At 45.0% G+C, this 20,395-nt stretch overlaps 1 protein-coding gene across 4 annotated transcripts in view; it reads left to right on the plus strand.

Annotated features, from left to right (window-relative positions):
• The window catches only part of LOC137417604 (uncharacterized), a 178,012-nt gene that overhangs the window by 116,639 nt on the left and 40,978 nt on the right, over positions 1 to 20,395 (plus strand). For 3 of the 4 annotated variants that reach the window (XM_068103506.2, XM_068103507.2, XM_068103508.2), the window contains one exon: positions 1,065 to 1,191. The exons of the other annotated variant lie outside the window; for it this stretch is intronic. In XM_068103506.2, the coding sequence (XP_067959607.2) occupies positions 1,065 to 1,191 (127 nt within the window). The remainder of the gene's footprint in view (positions 1 to 1,064; positions 1,192 to 20,395) is intronic. 4 annotated transcript variants of the gene reach the window in all.

Raw genomic sequence — 20,395 nt, forward strand, 5'->3', positions numbered from 1 at the left:
TCGATTGCAGTGGGCCAGAGAGCACCGTCAATGGCAGCCATGACACTGGAATCACGTGACCTTCAGTGACGAGTCTAGATTTCTGGTCTATCGTCAAGATGGCCGCAACCGAGTGCGCAGACAAGTGCATGAAGCCTACAACGAAGATTGTATTGTGCCAAGAGTCCAAGCTGGAGGTGGTGGGGTGACCGTTTGGGCTGCTTTTCATGCAGGGGGCAAAACTGACCTTGTTGTTCTGAATGGAAACCTGAACCAGTTCAGGTACAGGGCCATTCTGGAAGAAACATTCGCTTCCATTTGCTCGTGCAGCCTTTCGAGGAAACTTTGTCTTCCAAGATGACAATGCACGGCCTCATCGTGCTCGCATGATCCAACATTTTCTTGCTGACCGTGGTGTCGAGCATATGGAGTGGCCTGACATGTCCCTGGATATGAATCCGATAGAGAACTTGTGGGCAGAATTAACGCGTCAAATCGACAACTTGGACCAGCAGCCGACCTCTGTGCGTGAATTGCAGCAGGCTATTTTCTCTGCATGGCAAGCGATTCCTGTCCAAACCTTGGCAAATCTCGTGAACAGCATGCCTCGACGTGTACGTGCTCTCCTGAATGCTCGTGGGGGTTACACGAAGTACTGAACTGTAATTTTACTGTCCGTAATCCCAGTCATAATTTAACTTTTGTTTTTGTTGAAATTTTTTTTGGCTAATGTGCAAAATAAAGAGATACTTCTGGAAAACGAACAGAAGTTTAACACAGTACTGTCCGTGAATTGATTTCGATATCAGTTTACATCACTTTCAAGGATCAATTTATTTACTTCAAAATGTCAAATGTGGTTTTTGTTTCTTTTAAAGGTCACATTAACAAAATCTAGAATAATTTCAACATAATTCTAATGAACTTTTGGTTCTAAGTCATCTTGAAAAGTAAGTTCACCCCCACAAAGAAAATATTCCATATTAAATGCCAAGTCTGTATATATACCTATCTTTCAACTCTCAGAGTTTATATTCTGCGAAACAGGCTTTGCAATCACATCTCACCAATGTTCACCATTCCAGGCCGAGATGACCACAAGCCAGGAATTGAGCAATGCCGCTCCTATGACATGGAGACCCTCACTTGCTGGTGGTCTCCTGGTGCCAACACGTCACACACTGCCAAGTACTCTGTATACTACAAGAAAGGGTCAGTGCTTGAATGAATATACAGTGCAGGGTACAGGTGAATTCTGCTTTTTTTAACCATCCATCTTAAATTTTTCACACCATTCAATTATTTCTGTGTTAATTGGACTGAAAAGCTGGAATACAAATGTGGCCTTAACTTTTTATTTGTTACATTTGTGTTTTTTACCTCTATTTCCTTTACCATGCTTCAATCCATTATTATCCTTGCATCTCCAATCTCCATTCATCCATTGAACTTCTCATGATAAATTTGGAGTTAGCAATCATTATAACAGAATATATTTTGATTTCCAAAAATGATTGTGCATACTCTATCTCTTTGCTTTGTTTGCCGATTTGAAACTACAACATTGGTGTTTGAAGCATAAAAATTTGGGATTTGGCCATTGTACATTACAAAATAGACATGTTACGGTACTTCTTAAAATTCACCATGTAACTTATAACCTGCACTAGCTCACACTGTCATGCATATGGAACTGACAGCTCCACTTTCCGAGTGATGGAAAACCTCCTTCCTGAGAAGCACTGACACAATTTCTAGAGCATTTTCCCACTGAACCAATATATATTTTAATTGCATCAAAGAGAGGGTTTGGCTGTTATAGTTATGGATACATGTGCAGGATAGAAGATAATGCGCAATTAGGGGTGGTGTGTGGGGAAAGAGGAGAGTGAGACTTGGGTTGCAGATCCAGGAGATTAAGAATTTAGACTGTGGACCTGGAGTCAGCATCGTAAAACATAAATGTGATATTAACACATATGTGCGTGCACGCATGCACACACAAACACACACACACATGTACACATAAACGCACACACACACACACACACACGTGTACACACACTCACGCACTCAAACCCACAGATGCACACGCACACACACACTCACACACATACAGTATACAAACACACTCAAACACACACGCACACGTACACATTCACGTACACATAAACACACACACACACACACACACACACAAACACACACACATACACACACGCACACACACACACAAACACACTCACACACACACATTCACACACCCATACACACGTGTGGACACACTCGCACCCACATACACACACACACATACATATACTGAAACGCAAAAGAAACTTACCACCTTTGAAACCTTTAAATATCAACAATAACACTGCGTGTAGTAAATGTGTGAACTTATTTATGGACAATAGTGTCCTCACTGTCAGACAAAACGGTCACGGATGGTCACTTGAAACTTCAATGGTCACTTCATAGCACAGCTGTTGAACAGCCGTTTTGACTGTCAGTGATTAGCCAAGGGGTACGGGATAATTTTAATGAGCTGCACGTGATGTCTTGACATTGGCTTTAAAAAGGCCAGTGCAAAATGGGCATTTTGAACGAAAAATTTGACCATTTTGACCAACTTCAAAAAGACCGAAAACGCAAAAGAAACTTACCACCCTTGAAACCGTTAAATATCAACAATAACACTGCGTCTAGTAAATGTGTGAACTTATTTGTGGACAATAGTGTCCTTACTGTCAGACAAAATGGTCACGGATGGTCACTTGAACCTTCAATGGTCACTTCATAGCACAGCTGTTGAACAGCCATTTTGACTGTCAGTGATTAGCCAAGGGGTACGGGATGATTTTAATGAGCTGCACGCGATGTCTTGATATTGGCTTTAAAAAGGCCAGTGCAAAATGGGCATTTCAATCAACATGCCACGATTGTCAAGGGATCAACGGCAGCGTGCCCTGGGCATGCTGCAAGGCGGACTGAGCTACCGTGAGGTGGCACGTCGCCTTGGCTGTTCACACCAGACGATATCGGCCCTGGTGGACAGAGACACCCTCCACAACTCTGCAGATGACAGACCTCGATCAGGGAGGCCAAGAGTCACCACTGCAAGGCAGGACAGGCAGATGGTCCGAAGTCACCTGCGGGATCGATTCCGTCCAGCATCCCGCACTGCGGCAGAAACTCCGGGGCGTGCAAACCCACGGATCTCCAATGATACTGCACGAAGACGACTGCATGACTATGGCCTGACTGCCAGAATACCATACAGAGGCCCCGTGATGACGGCTGCCCATCGCCGCAACCGACAGAGATGGTGCCAGCAGCATCAGCGGTGGACCTTGGCGCAGTGGAACGAGGTCGCTTTCAGCGATGAGTCAAGGTTCTGTGTGGACAGTCCTGATGGGCGTGAGCGTGTCTGGAGAAGAACTGGCGAGCGATATGCCGATTGTTGCGTGCGTCAAGCCAACAGGTGGGGTGGCCCAAGTGTGATGGTGTGGGCCGCCATATCAGGCCGGTACAGGACGCCACTGGTGGTTGTGGATGGGAATCTTAACGCCCAGCGGTATGTGGATAACATCCTGCGACATCATCTGCTGCCATTCCTGCTAGACCACCCAGAACTGAGAACCTTTCAGCATGACAACGCTCGTCCCCATGCTGCTCGCTTTACCACTGCATTTCTCCAATGCGAGAACATCAACACCATGCAGTGGCCTGCGCTCTCCCCTGACCTGAATCCCATAGAGCACCAGTGGGATGAGCTTGGGAGACGCGTAGTTGGCAGGGCCAGGACACGGGCAGAGCTGCTTCAGACATTGAGGACTGAGTGGGACAGAATCCAGCAGCAATCCATCCTAAAACTGGTAGGCAGTATACGCCGATGATGCACTGCCTGTATCCAAAACAATGGTGGCCACACACGCTATTGAAAGGGGACTGACATTGCACCCTGTGCTGTTCTGTACTGTAGAACAAACTGATGAGATGGTGTATCTTGGTCAAAAACTTGACGTGTCATCAATAAAATGCCAATGTTTCAATTAGCAATTGTTGGTTTGTTTTATTTTGAACTGTTACAATTTTATTACATTTCAAACAAGTGGTAAGTTTCTTTTGCGTTTTCGGTCTTTTTGAAGTTGGTCAAAATGGTCAAAATGGTCAAATTTTTCGGTCAAAATGCCCATTTTGCACTGGCCTTTTTAAAGCCAATATCAAGACATCACGTGCAGCTCATTAAAATCATCCCATACCCCTTGGCTAATCACTGACAGTCAAAACGGCTGTTCAACAGCTGTGCTATGAAGTGACCATTGAAGGTTCAAGTGACCATCCGTGACCGTTTTGTCTGACAGTGAGGACACTATTGTCCAAAAATAAGTTCACACATTTACTACACGCAGTGTTATTGTTGATATTTAAAGGTTTCAAAGGTGGTAAGTTTCTTTTGCGTTTTCGGTCTTTTTGAAGTTGGTCAAAATGGTCAAAATGGTCAAATTTTTCGGTCAAAATGCCCATTTTGCACTGGCCTTTTTAAAGCCAATATCAAGACATCACGTGCAGCTCATTAAAATCATCCCATACCCCTTGGCTAATCACTGACAGTCAAAACGGCTGTTCAACAGCTGTGCTATGAAGTGACCATTGAAGGTTCAAGTGACCATCCGTGACCGTTTTGTCTGACAGTGAGGACACTATTGTCCGCAAATAAGTTCACACATTTACTACACGCAGTGTTATTGTTGATATTTAAAGGTTTCAAAGGTGGTAAGTTTCTTTTGCGTTTCAGTATATATTCACACACTCACACATACATATACTTATACACACACACACACACACACACACGTGCACACACTCACACCCACCCACACACACACACACACACACACATTCACACACCCATACACACGTGTGGACACACTCACACACTCACACACACATTCCCACACCCATACACACGTGTGGACACACTCACACCCACAGATACACACACACACACACACACACACACACACACACACACACACACACACACACACACCCATATTCACACACACACACACACACACACACACACACACACCTTGGAGCTGAACTGGTGTTCTCTATATTTTCTTTATATCTAGAAATGAAGACCTTTCACTTGCTCTCAGTTTTACAACAAACATTTTTCCTCTTTTCAAATAGAAATCACTGGCTTCCTTATCAATGAACAACATCCACCTATCAAATCACATGGTCAACAGAAAACCTTAAACATTCTACATGGACCAGTAATTCTGAAGCTTGACATAAAAAGTTTTTGACATAAAGTGTGTGTTGTTGTTCGTGACATAAAACGTGCATGAAATTCGTTTTTCTGCAATACCGCAGTTATTTCATTTTTATTCTTAAAACTGAACAACCTCCCCTTATTTTATTCACCTACCTCCATACCAGGAAATATAATTATTAATCATCTCTCATGTACACAGGTACGCAGCCAGAAGGGCCTTGCTGATATTTAATAACAGCAACTTTTCTTTCCAGTGTGACATACTGAATTCAAGCAACTTTAAAAAATCCCTTGCTTTCTGAGCAGTGAGCAGTGCACGATTTGTTTGGCCTCCATAAAGCAATACCATCGCACTCCTACCGGTATTTGGAACTGCTTATTACCCTCGCCAAAGGGTATTGCATTTGGGTCTGTTTGTTAGTCTGGCAGTCTGTCTGTCCACACATCATGTGCTAACATAGGCCAAAAACTACCTGGTGGTCACCAGTATTATACGTTATCTTTTTAAACCAAGTACCTCTAATAGAGTATGTACTATTATAATGTGAGTACGTCTATAAAGTACGTACAATTAGAATGTGAGTACGTCGTTCAACAATCTACTATTACAATGTGAGACTGTCTATAAAGTATGTACTATTATAACGTGAGTACGTCGTTCAAGAATCTACTATTACAATGTGAGACTGTCTATAAAATATGTACTATTAGAACGTGAGTACATCATTCAACAATCTACAATTACAATGAGAGACTGTCTATAAAGTATGTACTATTAGAAGGTGAGTACATCATTCAACAATCTACAATTACAATGTGAGACTGTCTATAAAGTATGTACTATTAGAAGGTGAGTACATCATTCAACAATCTATTATTACAATGTGAGACTGTCTATAAAGTATGTACTATTAGAACGTGAGTACATCATTCAACAATCTACAATTACAATGAGAGACTGTCTATAAAGTATGTACTATTAGAAGGTGAGTACATCATTCAACAATCTACAATTACAATGTGAGACTGTCTATAAAGTATGTACTATTATAACGTGAGTACGTCGTTCAAGAATGTACTATTACAATGTGAGACTGTCTATAAAGTATGTACTATTAGAATGTGAGTACATCATTCAACAATCTACAATTACAATGTGAGACTGTCTATAAAGTATGTACTATTAGAATGTGAGTACGTCGTTCAAGAATCTACTATTACAATGTGAGACTGTCTATAAAGTATGTACAATTAGAATGTGAGTACGTCGTTCAAGAATCTACTATTACAATGTGAGACTGTCTATAAAGTATGTACAATTAGAATGTGAGTACGTCGTTCAAGAATCTACCATTACAATGTGAGACTGTCTATAACAGTGGTTCTCAAACTTTTTTGGACTACCGCCCCCTTCTGCCCTCTTGGACCGGCCCAATGCCCCCCTTGTCCTATCGTTCGTGGTTGGACACCCAGAATTTATGTAGAGAGGAAGCAAAAATAACAGAAGCCAAATATTTTCTGAATAATATTTTACTTGATTTTACTTTACTTTTTATTTTATTTTGCACGACCTACAATGTTTCAGCAGAACAGGTCCAGGTGAGGCAAACTGGGAATCTGTTATCACAGGCCCTAATACCGTTAGTGTGAAGGGTGGGCCTGGTGACTCGCTGCGAGATTATGAACGTCTGGCTCCATCTCAGTGAGGTAGAGGTGCAGATCGTCCCTCTTGGTAATGTCAAGGCGGTTTCGATACTTGGTCAGCAGCACCATCACGGCGCTGAACCCTCTTTCAACGAGGTATGATGTGGGGAACGCCATCAGCAGCAGTTCTGCCTCTGTCCACATTGTGGGGTATTCGCCCCGCTCCAGAATCCAGAATTTGCAGTATTCATGCTGCGAGAATCTTGCCTTTGCCTCATCGTCATTGTGGAGGTTGATAATTTCGTCCTGTAATTCGTGCTTCACATCTTGAATGTCACATTTGAATGGGTTGATCACCCATGCTGGCACCGACAGTTCTAGCATGTCTCTGAAACGCTGCTCCATATCTCCACGAATCTTCTCAAGGTGATTGCAATAAACGAGCAGCTCTTCATCAGAAACAGCAGTTTCCTTTGCCAACTGGGGAAAGTGGTACATATCTCTGCGGCCGAGGGTTTCCCTGTGCAGAGTCGCCTTGGTTACGAACGCGCCGATCACTTTCTTTGCTTTAATCAGCGTCATATGGTCACCCTGGAGTTGTTTGTTGACATCATTCAGTATACTGAATATGTCCGTGAGGTAAGCCACATCATGCTCAATCGCATTCACTTTCTCCGATAGCTCCGTATCAATTTCCGACAGAAACTCGACCACTGTTGAGAAGAGGGCATGGAAACGGGTCAAACCTAATACCTACACGACATCAGCAAATATGTGATCATAAAAACCATGCGGAGGGGGAAAGAATGTGGTCATTGATTGGATGGCCAATTTGCCGAATGGCGCCGGGTAACCTGTTCAGACTGCAGGAAGCCCAATGAGCGTTCCAAATCGCCGCTGCTCCTCTAAATCGCCAGTGCCCCCCAAATCATTGCCAGCGCCCCCCTACCGCCCGTGGACTCTCGAGCGCCCCCCTGAAAGTTCCCAGCGCCCACTGGGGGGCGGTAGGGACCACTTTGAGAACCTATAGTCGATAAAGTATGTACTATTAGAACGTGAGTACATCATTCAACAATCTACAATTACAATGTGAGACTGTCTATAGAGTATGTACTATTATAATGTGAGTATGTCGTCCAAGAATACACTATTACAATGCGAGTACGTCTATAAAGTAAGTACTATTATAATGTGAGTACGTCATCCAAGAATACACTATTTCAATGTGAGACTGTCTATAAAGTATGTACTATTATAATATGAGTACGTCGTTCAAGAATCTACAACAACAATGTGAGACTGTCTATAAAGTATGTACTATTATAATGTGAGTATGTCATTCAAGAATCTACAATTACAATGTGAGACTCTCTATAAAGTATGTACTATTATAATATGAGTATGTCGTCCAAAAATACACTATTACAATGTGAGACTGTCTATAAAGTATGTACTATTATAATGTAAGTACGTCGTTCAGGAATCTACAATTACAATGTGACTGTCTATAAAGTATACAACACAACAACAGGCATTTTAAGGCCATTTTCCCTGCAAGAGCAGGGGTTAGCCTTGCGGTCCCCATGACAATGTTCTCCATTTTGCCCTATTTTCTGCATCTCCCCTTGTTAACCCCCTTGCCCGCATTTCTTCTTCGACCATCTTTAGCCAAGTCTTTCTCGGTCTTCCCCGTCCTCTACTTCCTTCTACATTCATTCCCATCACTCTTTTCAACCAGTCACTTTCATCCTTCCTCACCACATGACCAAACCATCTCAACCTGTTTCTCTTCACAGTATCCATCACAGGCTCTATTCCCATCATCTTTCGCAATTCATCATTTGTCTTCCTCTCTCTCAACGATACTCCACACATCCACCGAACCATTCGCATTTCCACCCTTTCCAGCCTTCGTTGCTGCTCTACGTTCATTACCCATGTCTCACTCCCATAAATCATAACACTTCTCACACATGCAGCATACACCTTTCCCTTCAGCTTCAGCGACACTTCCCTCCTCATCAGCACGCCACTCAGTTCCCGAAACTTCTTACATGCACATCTCACTCTTGCAACCGTTGCCGAGTCTGATCCACCTTCTCCATTCAGCATGTCTCCGAGGTAGCAAAATGTTTTCACACCTTCCAGCTTCACGCCATCTCCAAGATCCAACTCAACATTTCCTCCATCTGCAGCTCCCTCTGTGCACACCTTACACTTGAATGTAGCTGCCACACTGGTTAATGACCCTCTTAAACCACTACATTTTTGATGAACCCACTCAGCGCACATTGTACATTGAATGGAATTCACTCCGACACCCTTCCTGCACACAGCACATGGCCACTTCCCAGTTCTTTCCACCTCACCACATGCTTTACCACTTGCCATCACCTTCGTTTTTCCGATATTCACCTTCAGACCTTTTGTCTCCATACATTCCTTCCACTTGTTCATCTTCTCCTTCAGTCCATCCATACTTTCTGCAATCAACACCAGACCATCTGCATACAACTCCCACGGTAGACCCTCCTTTACGTTCTGAGCCAGCACCTCCATCACAGCTACAAATAGTAGTGGACTTAGTACCGACCCTTGATGCACTCCCACCTTCACCTCAAACTCACCACTGTTCCCGTCCTTCGTCCTTACAGCTGTGCGCGCTCTTTTGTACATTGCCATCACGACTCTGATCAACCATTCCTTCACTCCTAACTTCCTCAATGCCCATGTCACTACTTCACGTGGAACCCTATCGAATGCTTTCTCCAGATCTACAAACCCAAGAAACAACTTCTTCCTCTTCTCCATATACTTCTGCAACTGCCTCGCAATAAAAAGCGCGTCTGTCGTGCCTCTTCCTGGCATAAATCCAAACTGCATTTCGTCAATCTTCACTTTCTTCCTTATCCTCCTCTCCAACACCCTTTCCAATACCTTCATTTCATACTCCAATAACTTTATCGCTCGATACGAGCCACACTCCAGAGGGTCACCTTTCCCCTTGTATAGAGGGACGAGGGTACTCAGTTCCCAATCCACTGGAATGCGGCCTTCTTTCACCACCAGATTGCAGATCTCTGTCATTCTCTTCACACCCCAATTTCCCGCTGCCTTCAACATATCTCCCACAACTCCTGTCGGCCCTCCCGCTTTTCTACTCTTCATTGCTTTTATCGCTTCCTCAACTTCCTTCTCGGTTATCTTCTCTGCCGGTCCAAAGATAACCGAGAAGGAAGTTGAGGAAGTTGTCTATAAAGTATGTACTATTATAATGTGAGTACGTCATCCAAGAATACACTATTACAATGTGAGACTGTCTATAAAGTATGTACTATTAGAATGTGGGTACGTCGCCCAAGAATACACTATTACAATGTGAGACCATCTATAAAGTGTGTATTATTAGAACGTGAGAACATCGTTCAATAATCTACTATTACAATGTGAGATTGTCTATAAAGTGTGTACTATTACAATGTGCGACTGTCTATAAAGTATGTACTATTACAATGTGAGACTGCCTCTAAAGAATGTACTATTACAATGTGACTGCCTATAAAGTATGTACTATTACAATGTGAGACTGCCTATAAAGAATGTACTATTACAATGTGACTGCCTATAAAGTATGTGCTATTATAATGTGAGACTGCCTATAAAATATGTACTATTATAATGTGAGACTGTCTATAAAGTATGTACAATTACAATGTGAGATTGCCTATACAGTATGTACTGTTAGAATGTGAGTATGTCATTAAAGTATGTACTATTAGCAGGAGGCAGGAGAGGGAGGGGTGAGGAAGGGAGTGGGGGGGAGTGGAAGGGGGAGGAGTGTGAGAGGTGAGGGGTGAGGGAGGGGAAAGATATACTGCATATACATATTTTGGGGGGGAGGGAGCGGGAGGGGGTGGCTTTGACAGGCCCCTCCGTTTTGGGGGAGGGGGGGGGGGGATGAGAAGGAGAAAAAATTTACCCATGCAAAGAGTGCTTTAACCTCAGTGTTGCCCAGTTAAAAAGATGGAATTGTAATACCATCTAACCTCAGTGTTGCCCAGTTACAAAAGGAAATTGTAATACCCTCTGCCACCAACACCAGGTGGCACTACACGGTACACATTTACAGAGAGAATTTACGCCCCTCTCCCAGTCCCCCACACCCTCGCATGAGGCCGCGGCCATATAGCCTATGTTACCCCCCAGACAAAGTTGTATTTGTATTTGTACTCTGAGTAAAGTATATATGTGTTTATAGCTGGAGTAGGTACCAGGCGTTGCTCAAGCGAAAAAGAAACATTAACATATTTGAAATGAGAGAAAATATAATGGAAAAGCAATTACGGTACATCCAAATCAGAATCCATCACAAATGTCAAATCATAATTTCATCTTTTTGTTGAATATATGCTGCTGAATGTGCCATTCATCACGTTTCTGAGTTAAGTATGATGACGTTCAGGAAGAAGAAGAAGCCTTACTACCAACTTCGTACACTTCCGGAATGGTTTGATTTATTTGTGTTCAAATGTTTGCTTATTGTTTTGTATTTATTTATGTGAATGTGTACTTCTGTATAATAATAACTGTCATTAATCAAAAAGGTTTAGGCACTATAGAGCAATTTTTTAAAAATCCAAAAGAACGAACTTTATTTGTACGGTATATATATATTGTTACGGTTTTTAGAACCTTCACTAGTAAATTTTAGTAAATGTTTCCCTTATAAATGATCACCTGTAAATATCCCCATCAATTGGCTTTATTAAAGATCGCACCCTAGTTAGTCCATGTACAACACATAGAGAACCATAGGACCTCTCTGTAGTTATTTCATTATTATGTGTTTCAGTTAAGGATCTGTTCCCAATAGTTGAATCTGCGTTGCATTAATCAAATAAGATAGGCCCCTTTCAATTTTGCCAATCATCTCTCCCGCTCGTCAAAGTGCAGTAACAGTAGGATAGCGTTCGCTGCCGTTTGCCTTGGGCTGTTTGCTGGCACCAAGCCGCCATTACGCACGCGGTCTCAAGCCGAGGAAAAAGGGGGCGGAACCACAAGAACAAGGTGTGGCACGTCGACTCACCATCAGAGGTGGAGCCAGCGAGCCCTTGCCGGCCAACCAGCGTCGAGGTGAGCCGACCGGTAGGCGTGTCATCGGAGCCGGCGGCTTGATACAACAACAGCCAATAAAAGCGGCTGCGAGGGACTGCTTCAGGAGATGAGGTGAGAAGGAGATCAGATGAGGTGAGAAGGCAGACGAGTGAGAAGGTACAGATGAGGTGAGAAGGAGAGCAGATGAGGTGAGAAGGAGAGCAGATGAGATGAGAAGGAGTTCGGGTCGATGAGCTGGAGCAGAGCTGGGAGTGCGCCACGGACGGCTTTTGGTACGAGCTGCGCCACAAACTGCTGATGGTAACGGACTGCGCAGGGGACCGTTGATGATACGAACCTTGATCAAGAGAGAAAGAGAGCGTTGGCACGAGCCACATATTACGTACGCCGTATCCCAGTTTCCCCGATATATATAACGTCCGCTCGCGGTCCACGATACGCACTCGCTGCCTGCCAGTGTTTCCCGCCACGACGCGAGTCCACTCCTGGAGCCGGACCTCAACGCCCTACCGTTTGCCTGGACCCTTCTCCTCCTTCCTGCCATTCCTTCCTGCCATTCCCTGTCGTGTAAGTCTGTTTGTCCGGGTTATAATATAAGACTGTTTTAAGGTTTGCCCTGTGTATCTGCTTCTTCTTCTTCACTGTACATTCCCTTTCGTTTCTTCTTTGGTTTTGGTTTATGTATATAATTAATAAATATCTGGTATTCCTTTACTTTGGTTTCTTCCTCCCCCGATCGCTTTAGTCCTTTCCCGATTGAGTACCTGTGGCGCGATTTGGCCAACCGCTATAGTCGGGTTTAGTCTTTTGTTAACGGCCCGAGTCGCAGCTCGCTTCGCTCGGCGCATCCAATCATGCTGCGGCCCGGGTGGGAGTATTTCCTCGCTTACCGGAAGGCCCTGGTAATTAGGTCATAGGAATAATTGGCCAACTACCCTATTCAGCGCTGACCGGAAGTGACGTAATACCCCCAGGACCGGTCGGACGGCCAGATTAACAGGACAAGGGGATTAACCCCCCCTTGCTAACGGGAGTGCCGTCCGCCGGATCCGTAACAATATGTATATGAATGATCATTTTAAGGCCATTTTCCCCACTAGAGTGGGGGTTAGCCTATATATACAGGGCGAGTCAAAAGTAGCTCCCGATTTCTATTTATTAACAATTATTTATTATTAACAATATCAACAATATTTATTATTAACAATTATTATTAACAACAACAACATTATTAACAACAATTATTAACAACAATTATACCCGACAATTATTAACAACATGACATCCCAGAAAGAATCTGACAGCCGAAAAAACAGAAATTGGGCGCTACTTTTGACTCACCCTGTATATATTGTTGTGGATATGAGAATTGTGTTTTTTATTGTTGTGTAAATTGTTGTAAAAATATCGCCCTCCTTCCTCCAGTTGTGTATAAAGGTCAAAGTGCGTCCCGTAATTAGGTCATAAACAATCACGTTAGCCAATCATAGATTCCCTGCTTGTTGGTAGTTTATTTCCTTATTCTATGTAGGTTAAGGCTGTGTCTGCCATTAATTGACACTCCATTGCACCGAATTCAAATAGATAGATCCCCCTTTCATTTTCATTTAATAAAGCCTCAATTGCCAACTGCATTCGCCGCAGCTATTGGGCGGTTTTCACCGCGACTCCATTAGCCACGAGGTAGGCTTGGAGAAGAAGGGGGAGGAGCTGCCGAATCCTGGGCGTGCCCGCCCATCGTCATCAAGGGTGGAGCCAGAGGGCCCGTGCCGACCAATCAGGGCCGAGGCGAGCTCACCGATGGGAGTGTTCTAGAGGCCGGCGGCTTGATCGCCCGCGGGCGTTATAAAAAGCGCGCGCGTAAGCCTTTGAGACAAATGCCAAGAGAGAGTTGCAAGAAGTGCCAAGAGAGAGTTGCAAGGAGTGCCAAGAGAGGGTTGCAAGGAGTGCCAAGAGAGAGTTGCACAAGTGCCAAGAAAGAGTTGCACCAAGGTTCCAAGAAAGGTTGCATCAGAGATACGGCAGATGCGTGACCCAGCTGAGTTCTGCAGAGAGCCGCTTCAACCAGAAGCCCTAAAGCCCTGACGGGGCAGAGTGACCCTGCCGGTGTGCGGTGTAAAGCCGAATACAAGGAGCCGCCGGCTCCTCGCTTCCCACCCGGAGTGGACCTGCTCGCTGTGCCCTGTGATTCGACCTGCTCATCCCTCCAAACGATTCCTGTCCTTCCATCCTTTTGTGTACGTGAGTTTGTTTTGTGTGTTCTGTCCAGGGTATAAGTTAAGCCTGTTTAGATAAGCTAGCAATTTTCACTGTGTCCGCTTCTTCTTCTTCTGTAAATTATTTTCTTATCTTTCCTCCTCCTTGGTTTCTTTCAATTGTGTAAATAGCAAATAAATTATATTCGTATTTCCTACTTCTGTCTTCCTCTTCTTCACATCCGTGTCGCCTTTGTCTTTTCCCCATTGAATATCTGTGGCACGATTTGGCCCACGTTTAAGGAATCGGGTCTTAGTCATTGTTAATAGTTCGGGCCGCGGCCGCCATCCGCTCGGCAAATCAACACCTCATCCGCGGTCCGTAACAATATATAGTGTTGCGGTTTTGAGTCTGTCAAGTGAGTTAATAAAGGTTAAAGTCTGTCCCCCATAGTTAGTCACACGAGCAACATGTAGCCTCGCAATAGTATAGTTATGTCTTCGTATTTGTGAGCTTAGTTCCCTTCCAGTGTTAATTCTGCGTTGAGTAGGAGCCAGGAGGATAGGCCCTTCTTGCCACCGATTTCCCAGCCACCCTGGCCTCGATCCAGTTTGTTAAGCATTGGGTAATCATTGGCCGAGTTAACACGAGGTAGGCCTTGGAAGAATCGGGGCGGAGTCGAGGTGGAGCGGCAGAAGCAATGACTGTAAGCACGAGCCGCCAATCAGAGCTCGAGGGTGGTGGTGGCGGCGTGGCATCAGAGGGCGTGGTGATAAGAGTCTGGTGAGTTCCAGAAGGTTCGGGGGGCGTAGCTATAACAACCGCTGCGCAAAAGCCCTCGACAGGACTCGCAGAGGAGAGAGAGAGATAAGAGGACTTGCTGCCTGATGAACTTGACCATTGCATGAGAACGCGCGTGCTAACCAACACCAAGTGTATTGAAGAAGAGGAGTTGGTCGCTACATATACGCGGGTGCAGCCAGACACGCTTATGAACGAATAGCGCATTTCAGCCGCGCGAATGAACGAGGCTGAGTAACCGCCAGCCACGCTTAAGTCCGCCTTCTACCGTCCGCCCCATCATCTGCTTTGTTCGAGAGACGCGCTACGAGTCCCTGCCTTCGCCTACCACCATCTTCGTGGGACGTGCCGGGGGCCGTGGAGAGCCGGACGAGGACCATCCCTGGACGCGTTGGGGAACACCTGCCCATCTGCAATCCCCTGTGTGAGTGTGAGACGGGCCCGTTGTCCAAGGGATAAGTTAAGACTGTCTAAGGCTATTCTGTGTCTCTTCGTCCTTGAACTTGTACATACGTGTGGGAAATAATTAAACCCTTGTTCTTTCTTTCTGATTCGATCGTTCCTGTGGTTTCCTCAATTGACTAAGCGTGGCACGAATAAGATCGCTCCAATCGGGTTCCACTAGTTAAGACTGCGCGGACCACGTGTACGCAATCCGCTCGGCGTACTCACATCACATGTGGTTCGTGCGAGGCTTGTTTCCTCGCTCCCAGGGCAGCGCTGGTACTTACAGTCACGTGAAAAAGTAAGTACACCCCATTTAAAGTTTTGACTTTTTCAACATATTTCAACATACAGCTATTTGACCTTCATTTCCACAATATTGATAGATAAAGGTGATATAATATAACAAATATCATGAAACATTTACATTTTGTAGTCCATTGTATAATTTAAATAAACATAAATGCAAATTTTGCATGTGGAAAAAGTAACTACACCCTTGGCTCTAATAGGTGGTATTGCCCCCTTTGGCAGAAACAACATCAAGTAGGCGTTTCTTATAACTGTCTACCAGTCTCTGACATCGACTGGGGGAAATTTTTGCCCACTCCTCCATGCAGAATTCTTTCAGCTGTGTGATGTTTCAGGGGTTTCTTGCATGCACAGCTCGTTTCAAATCCCCCCACAACATCTCGATGGGATTTAGATCCGGGCTTTGACTTGGCCATTCCAGAACCCTCCATTTCTTTCTTTTCAGCCATTCCTTGGTGGATTTACTGGTATGTTTAGGGTCATTGTCATGATGCAAGGTCCACCTTCGGTTGAGCTTCAACTTTCCGACAGATGGCCTCACATTATCCTCAAGCACCCTCTGGTACAATGAAGAATTCATAGTGGATTCTGTGATGGTGAGCTGCCCAGGCCCTGATGCAGCAAAGCCACCCCAAACCATAATATTTCCACCACCATGCTTTACAGTTGGTATCAGGTTCTTGTGGTCAAATGCTGTCTTTGGTTTTCGCCAAACATGTCTTCTGGTACTGTGGCCAAATAGCTCTACCTTTGACTCATCTATCCAGAGCACATTGTTCCAGAAGTGCTGGTCTTTGCCTTGGTGTTCATTGGCAATCTTTAGTCTTGCCATGATGTTCTTTCTGGACAGCAAAGGTTTCCTCCTGGCACACCTCCCATGTAGATCAAATTTGTGCAGCCTCTTTCTAATGGTAGACTCTTGCACTTTGACATCAACAGTGGCAAGAGCTACCTGTCGGTCCCATGATGACATTCTGTGGTTCTTAAAGACTTCTTTCAGCATCTTGCGGTCTGCTCTCGGGCTGAACTTGCTGGGGCGGCCTGGCCTGAACAAGTTGGCAGTTGTTTGGAATCTTCCCCACTTGTAGATGATCTTCCGGACAGTCGAATGATTGATTTCAAATTGTTTGGATATCTTTTTAAATCCCTTCCCAGACTCGTAGGCAACTATAACCTTCTTTCTGAAGGCCTCAGAGAGCTCTTTTCATCTTGGCATGGTGACGCCGCACACTTCAACAACAAAGAGCAAACCAAACGAAATGTCTGAGGTTTAAATAAGACAGGTTCCTCCAAGATCCTCTCTAATGATGTTCTCATCATTTGCACCTGAGCTGGTGCAGCTGATTCTAATATTTTAGGTATTTGAAGTAGTGATAAATGTAGGGGTGTACTTACTTTTTCCACATGCGAAATTTGCATTTATGTTTATTTAAATTATACAATGGACTACAAAATGTAAATGTTTCATGATATTCGTTATATTATATCACCTTTATCTATCAATATTGTTGAAATGAAGATCAAATAGCTGTATGTTGAAATATGTTGAAAAAGTCAAAACTTTACATGGGGTGTACTTACTTTTTCACGAGACTGTAGGTACGAGCGAGAAAGTCGTCCCGAAACCCGACTCTGCGTGTGTCCGGGAGGGACGTAATAAGTCTCGGTTCCGCCAGGCCCAGTAAAGACAAGGGGATTAATCCCCGCTTGATAAGGGGGAGAAGGCCGGCGTAGAGAACCGTAACAATATATATATATATATATATATATACTGTATATATATATATATATTGTTACGGATCTCCAGCGTCGGCTCTCCCCTTATCAAGGGGGGGGGGGGGGTTAATCCCCTTGTCTTGTTATCTGGCCGACCCGAGTCCTGGGGGTTATAACGTTCCTTCCGGTCGGTGATAAGTAGGGTTGTTGGTCGAGTCTTAGTCCAATTACCTAAGTATTACCACCGGCCGTAAAGCAAGGCGATAACTCCCGCTCAAACCACGGATATGATGGAAAATGCGGAGCGGATAGCAATCCGCGACCGAGCTATTAACAAATGACTAAACCAGATTCTGAGCGGTTCCTAATCGTGCCACGTTTACCCAATGAGAGAAAAGACGGATGCGATCGGACAAGAGTAAACCAGAAAATAGGAAGAACAAAGATTGGTTTATTACAAATGTACAAGAAGGAGAAGAGGAAACGAAAGAATGTACAGGATAGGAAGAGGAAAAAGCAGAACACAGGCCAGTCTTAAAGCAGTCTTATCCTTAATACCCAGGACAATGGGCCCGTCTCAGACACTCACACGGGGATTGTAGAAGGTAGGGCGCAAGGTCCAGCGATGGGGTCCAAGCTCCGGTCGGCTCCAGTCCAGGCTCCGGTCCAGCAGGCGAAACCCGGCAGGCAGCTCCGCGTGTAGTTGAACGCAACCGGACAATTATATAGCGGGGGGAAGCTGGTGTCCTGCGTATGTAATATGTGCACACTTGTGCCAAACGCCCTCTCTCTCCCCAAAGTCCTCTTTAACAAGCACGCCCTTCTTCTTCTCAGTCCTTCTCCAAGCCACCCTTCCAACACGTCCTCTTTAACAAACGCCGGCGCATGAGTCTCCTGGTAAATGTGCTCGCTGTCAAGTCCCCCGCGCAGTCCTGTGAAAGGGCTTTGCGCTCGCCTTTATAACTCGCCAAGCGATCACTCCGCGAGCCCAAAACCACGCCTGTCGGCGATGTCCCTTCAGCCCTGGTTGGCTGGTGAGGGCTTACCGGCTCCACCTTTGACGGCTGGATGACGTGGCCACACCTTCTTCTTGGCGTTCCGCCCCCTTTTTCTGGGCCTCACCGCGTGGCTTATGGCAGCGTTTGAGCGAGCTCCAGCTCAAGGCAGCGACCGCTGCTAACAAAGGCACGTGACAAATTGGGAGAGCCATAGGGCAGACTGGAGGGCGTGTAATGGCGTCGCTTGGAGAGGGAGGTTGCAAACTGAATGGAATGGGGCCTACTTCTTATTTGATTGACACAACGCAGATTCAACTATTGGAAACACGAACTTATCTAATACACATACTAATGAAATAACTGGAATTCTAAGGTGGCCTACGTGTTGCTTGTGGACTAACTATGGGGTGCTACCTTTAACCATTTAATAATGTCATATTTACAAGAGTGTGGGTTCTAAAACCGCAACACTGCACCCCCCCCCCCCCCCACCCCCTTTTTTCCAGGCTCGTCCCGAGCCGAAACAAAAGGGCTATCTTTTAAATTAATGTGACACTTAGGTGTGGTTCACCTCTACTTTTAACCTACTACCCTGAGTGCGACAGTTTTAACACTAAATATGTCCCCCCTGCTGCGTTGCGTCCTATCTAACTGACTCACGCCCACAATTAACCGAATTACGAAATGGTCTTCAAACTACACATAGAGCCGGTGGGGAGCATTATTTACAAGACTACTAATTATTTACACTGTAACCCAGGACTTGTCTTTTGTGGGAAAAAGGCAAGAGGATTTGAAAAGAGGAAAATGCCACTGCAATGCACTGCACCGATACACCCTACCCATAATCCCATATGTACCAATAAAGGCACCATAATAAAAAAATGCACCAAAAAGCACCAGAAATGCACAAAACAAACATTTCAAAGTTAATGAATGATGCCTTGTCCTTGCTTGTCTGCTGGGCCGATGTATCTTGGCTTGATTGATGGATCTTCTTCTTACTTGCTGTTACTTAATAAAAAGGGCACAAACCGCGTCCGCTTTTTTATTTATGGCCAGCAGGGCCAACGTAGGTGGTCCACCTGCATGGCATTGATGCCACTTTAAAACACAGTGGTCCGCAAGCCAGATACTGCTGGCAGCAAAGGTCTGTCCCAGCAGAGGTGCCAGGCCACAGAACGTGTGGTCCATAAGTGCCAGTTCACAGAACGTGTGGTCCATATGGTGCATCAGTGCAGGCAGGAGGCGGCAAGGGTGCGGGCGCACAATCCAGGGCACCTGCACACTCCCCTCGGACACAAAATAACATGGTCCATGAGTGGGGAAGGACGACAAAGCAGATTAGCGGGGCAAGGGCGAAAGGGTACACATAAGAACAAGGCAATGTGACATGAAGGGCGCGGGAGAGCGAGTTGAGAAAGGTCGTCCCTAGCGTACGTCACCCCCCATGTCACCTACTCTACCCTTGCCCCTACCCCGTATTTACACCATTTACAAATTTACCAATTTGTCGCTACCGTCTTGTCCCCCATATCTCCCCTAATGCCAAATTCGTTACCAATCCCTCCCAAGAAGGAAGGGATGGAATACATACAATGTCAAACTCCGTCATGATGCGTCTTACATTCCAAATGCTTGCAAAACCTGGTGTGGAGTTCTATCACCTTGGTGAGTGCATGCGGATGGTGTGAAGAGATTTTCTCCTAACTATTCTTCTAATTGACATTAACTCTGTTTACACTACCCGGGGTCTTGCCCTGCCAATCCATTGGCCACTTTACACTATGTGGTTCTAGAAACCAATTCCCATTGCACATACTGTGGTGCTCTCCAATTTGGGGTCTCACTCTCCCGATTTTTCTACGCTGTGCCCTCGCACAATTTTGGGGCTGGGTCGTGT

This window comes from Myxine glutinosa, chromosome 1 (genome assembly GCF_964187855.1).
Source record: "Myxine glutinosa chromosome 1, kmMyxGlut1.1, whole genome shotgun sequence".
Taxonomy (NCBI): domain Eukaryota; kingdom Metazoa; phylum Chordata; class Myxini; order Myxiniformes; family Myxinidae; genus Myxine; species Myxine glutinosa.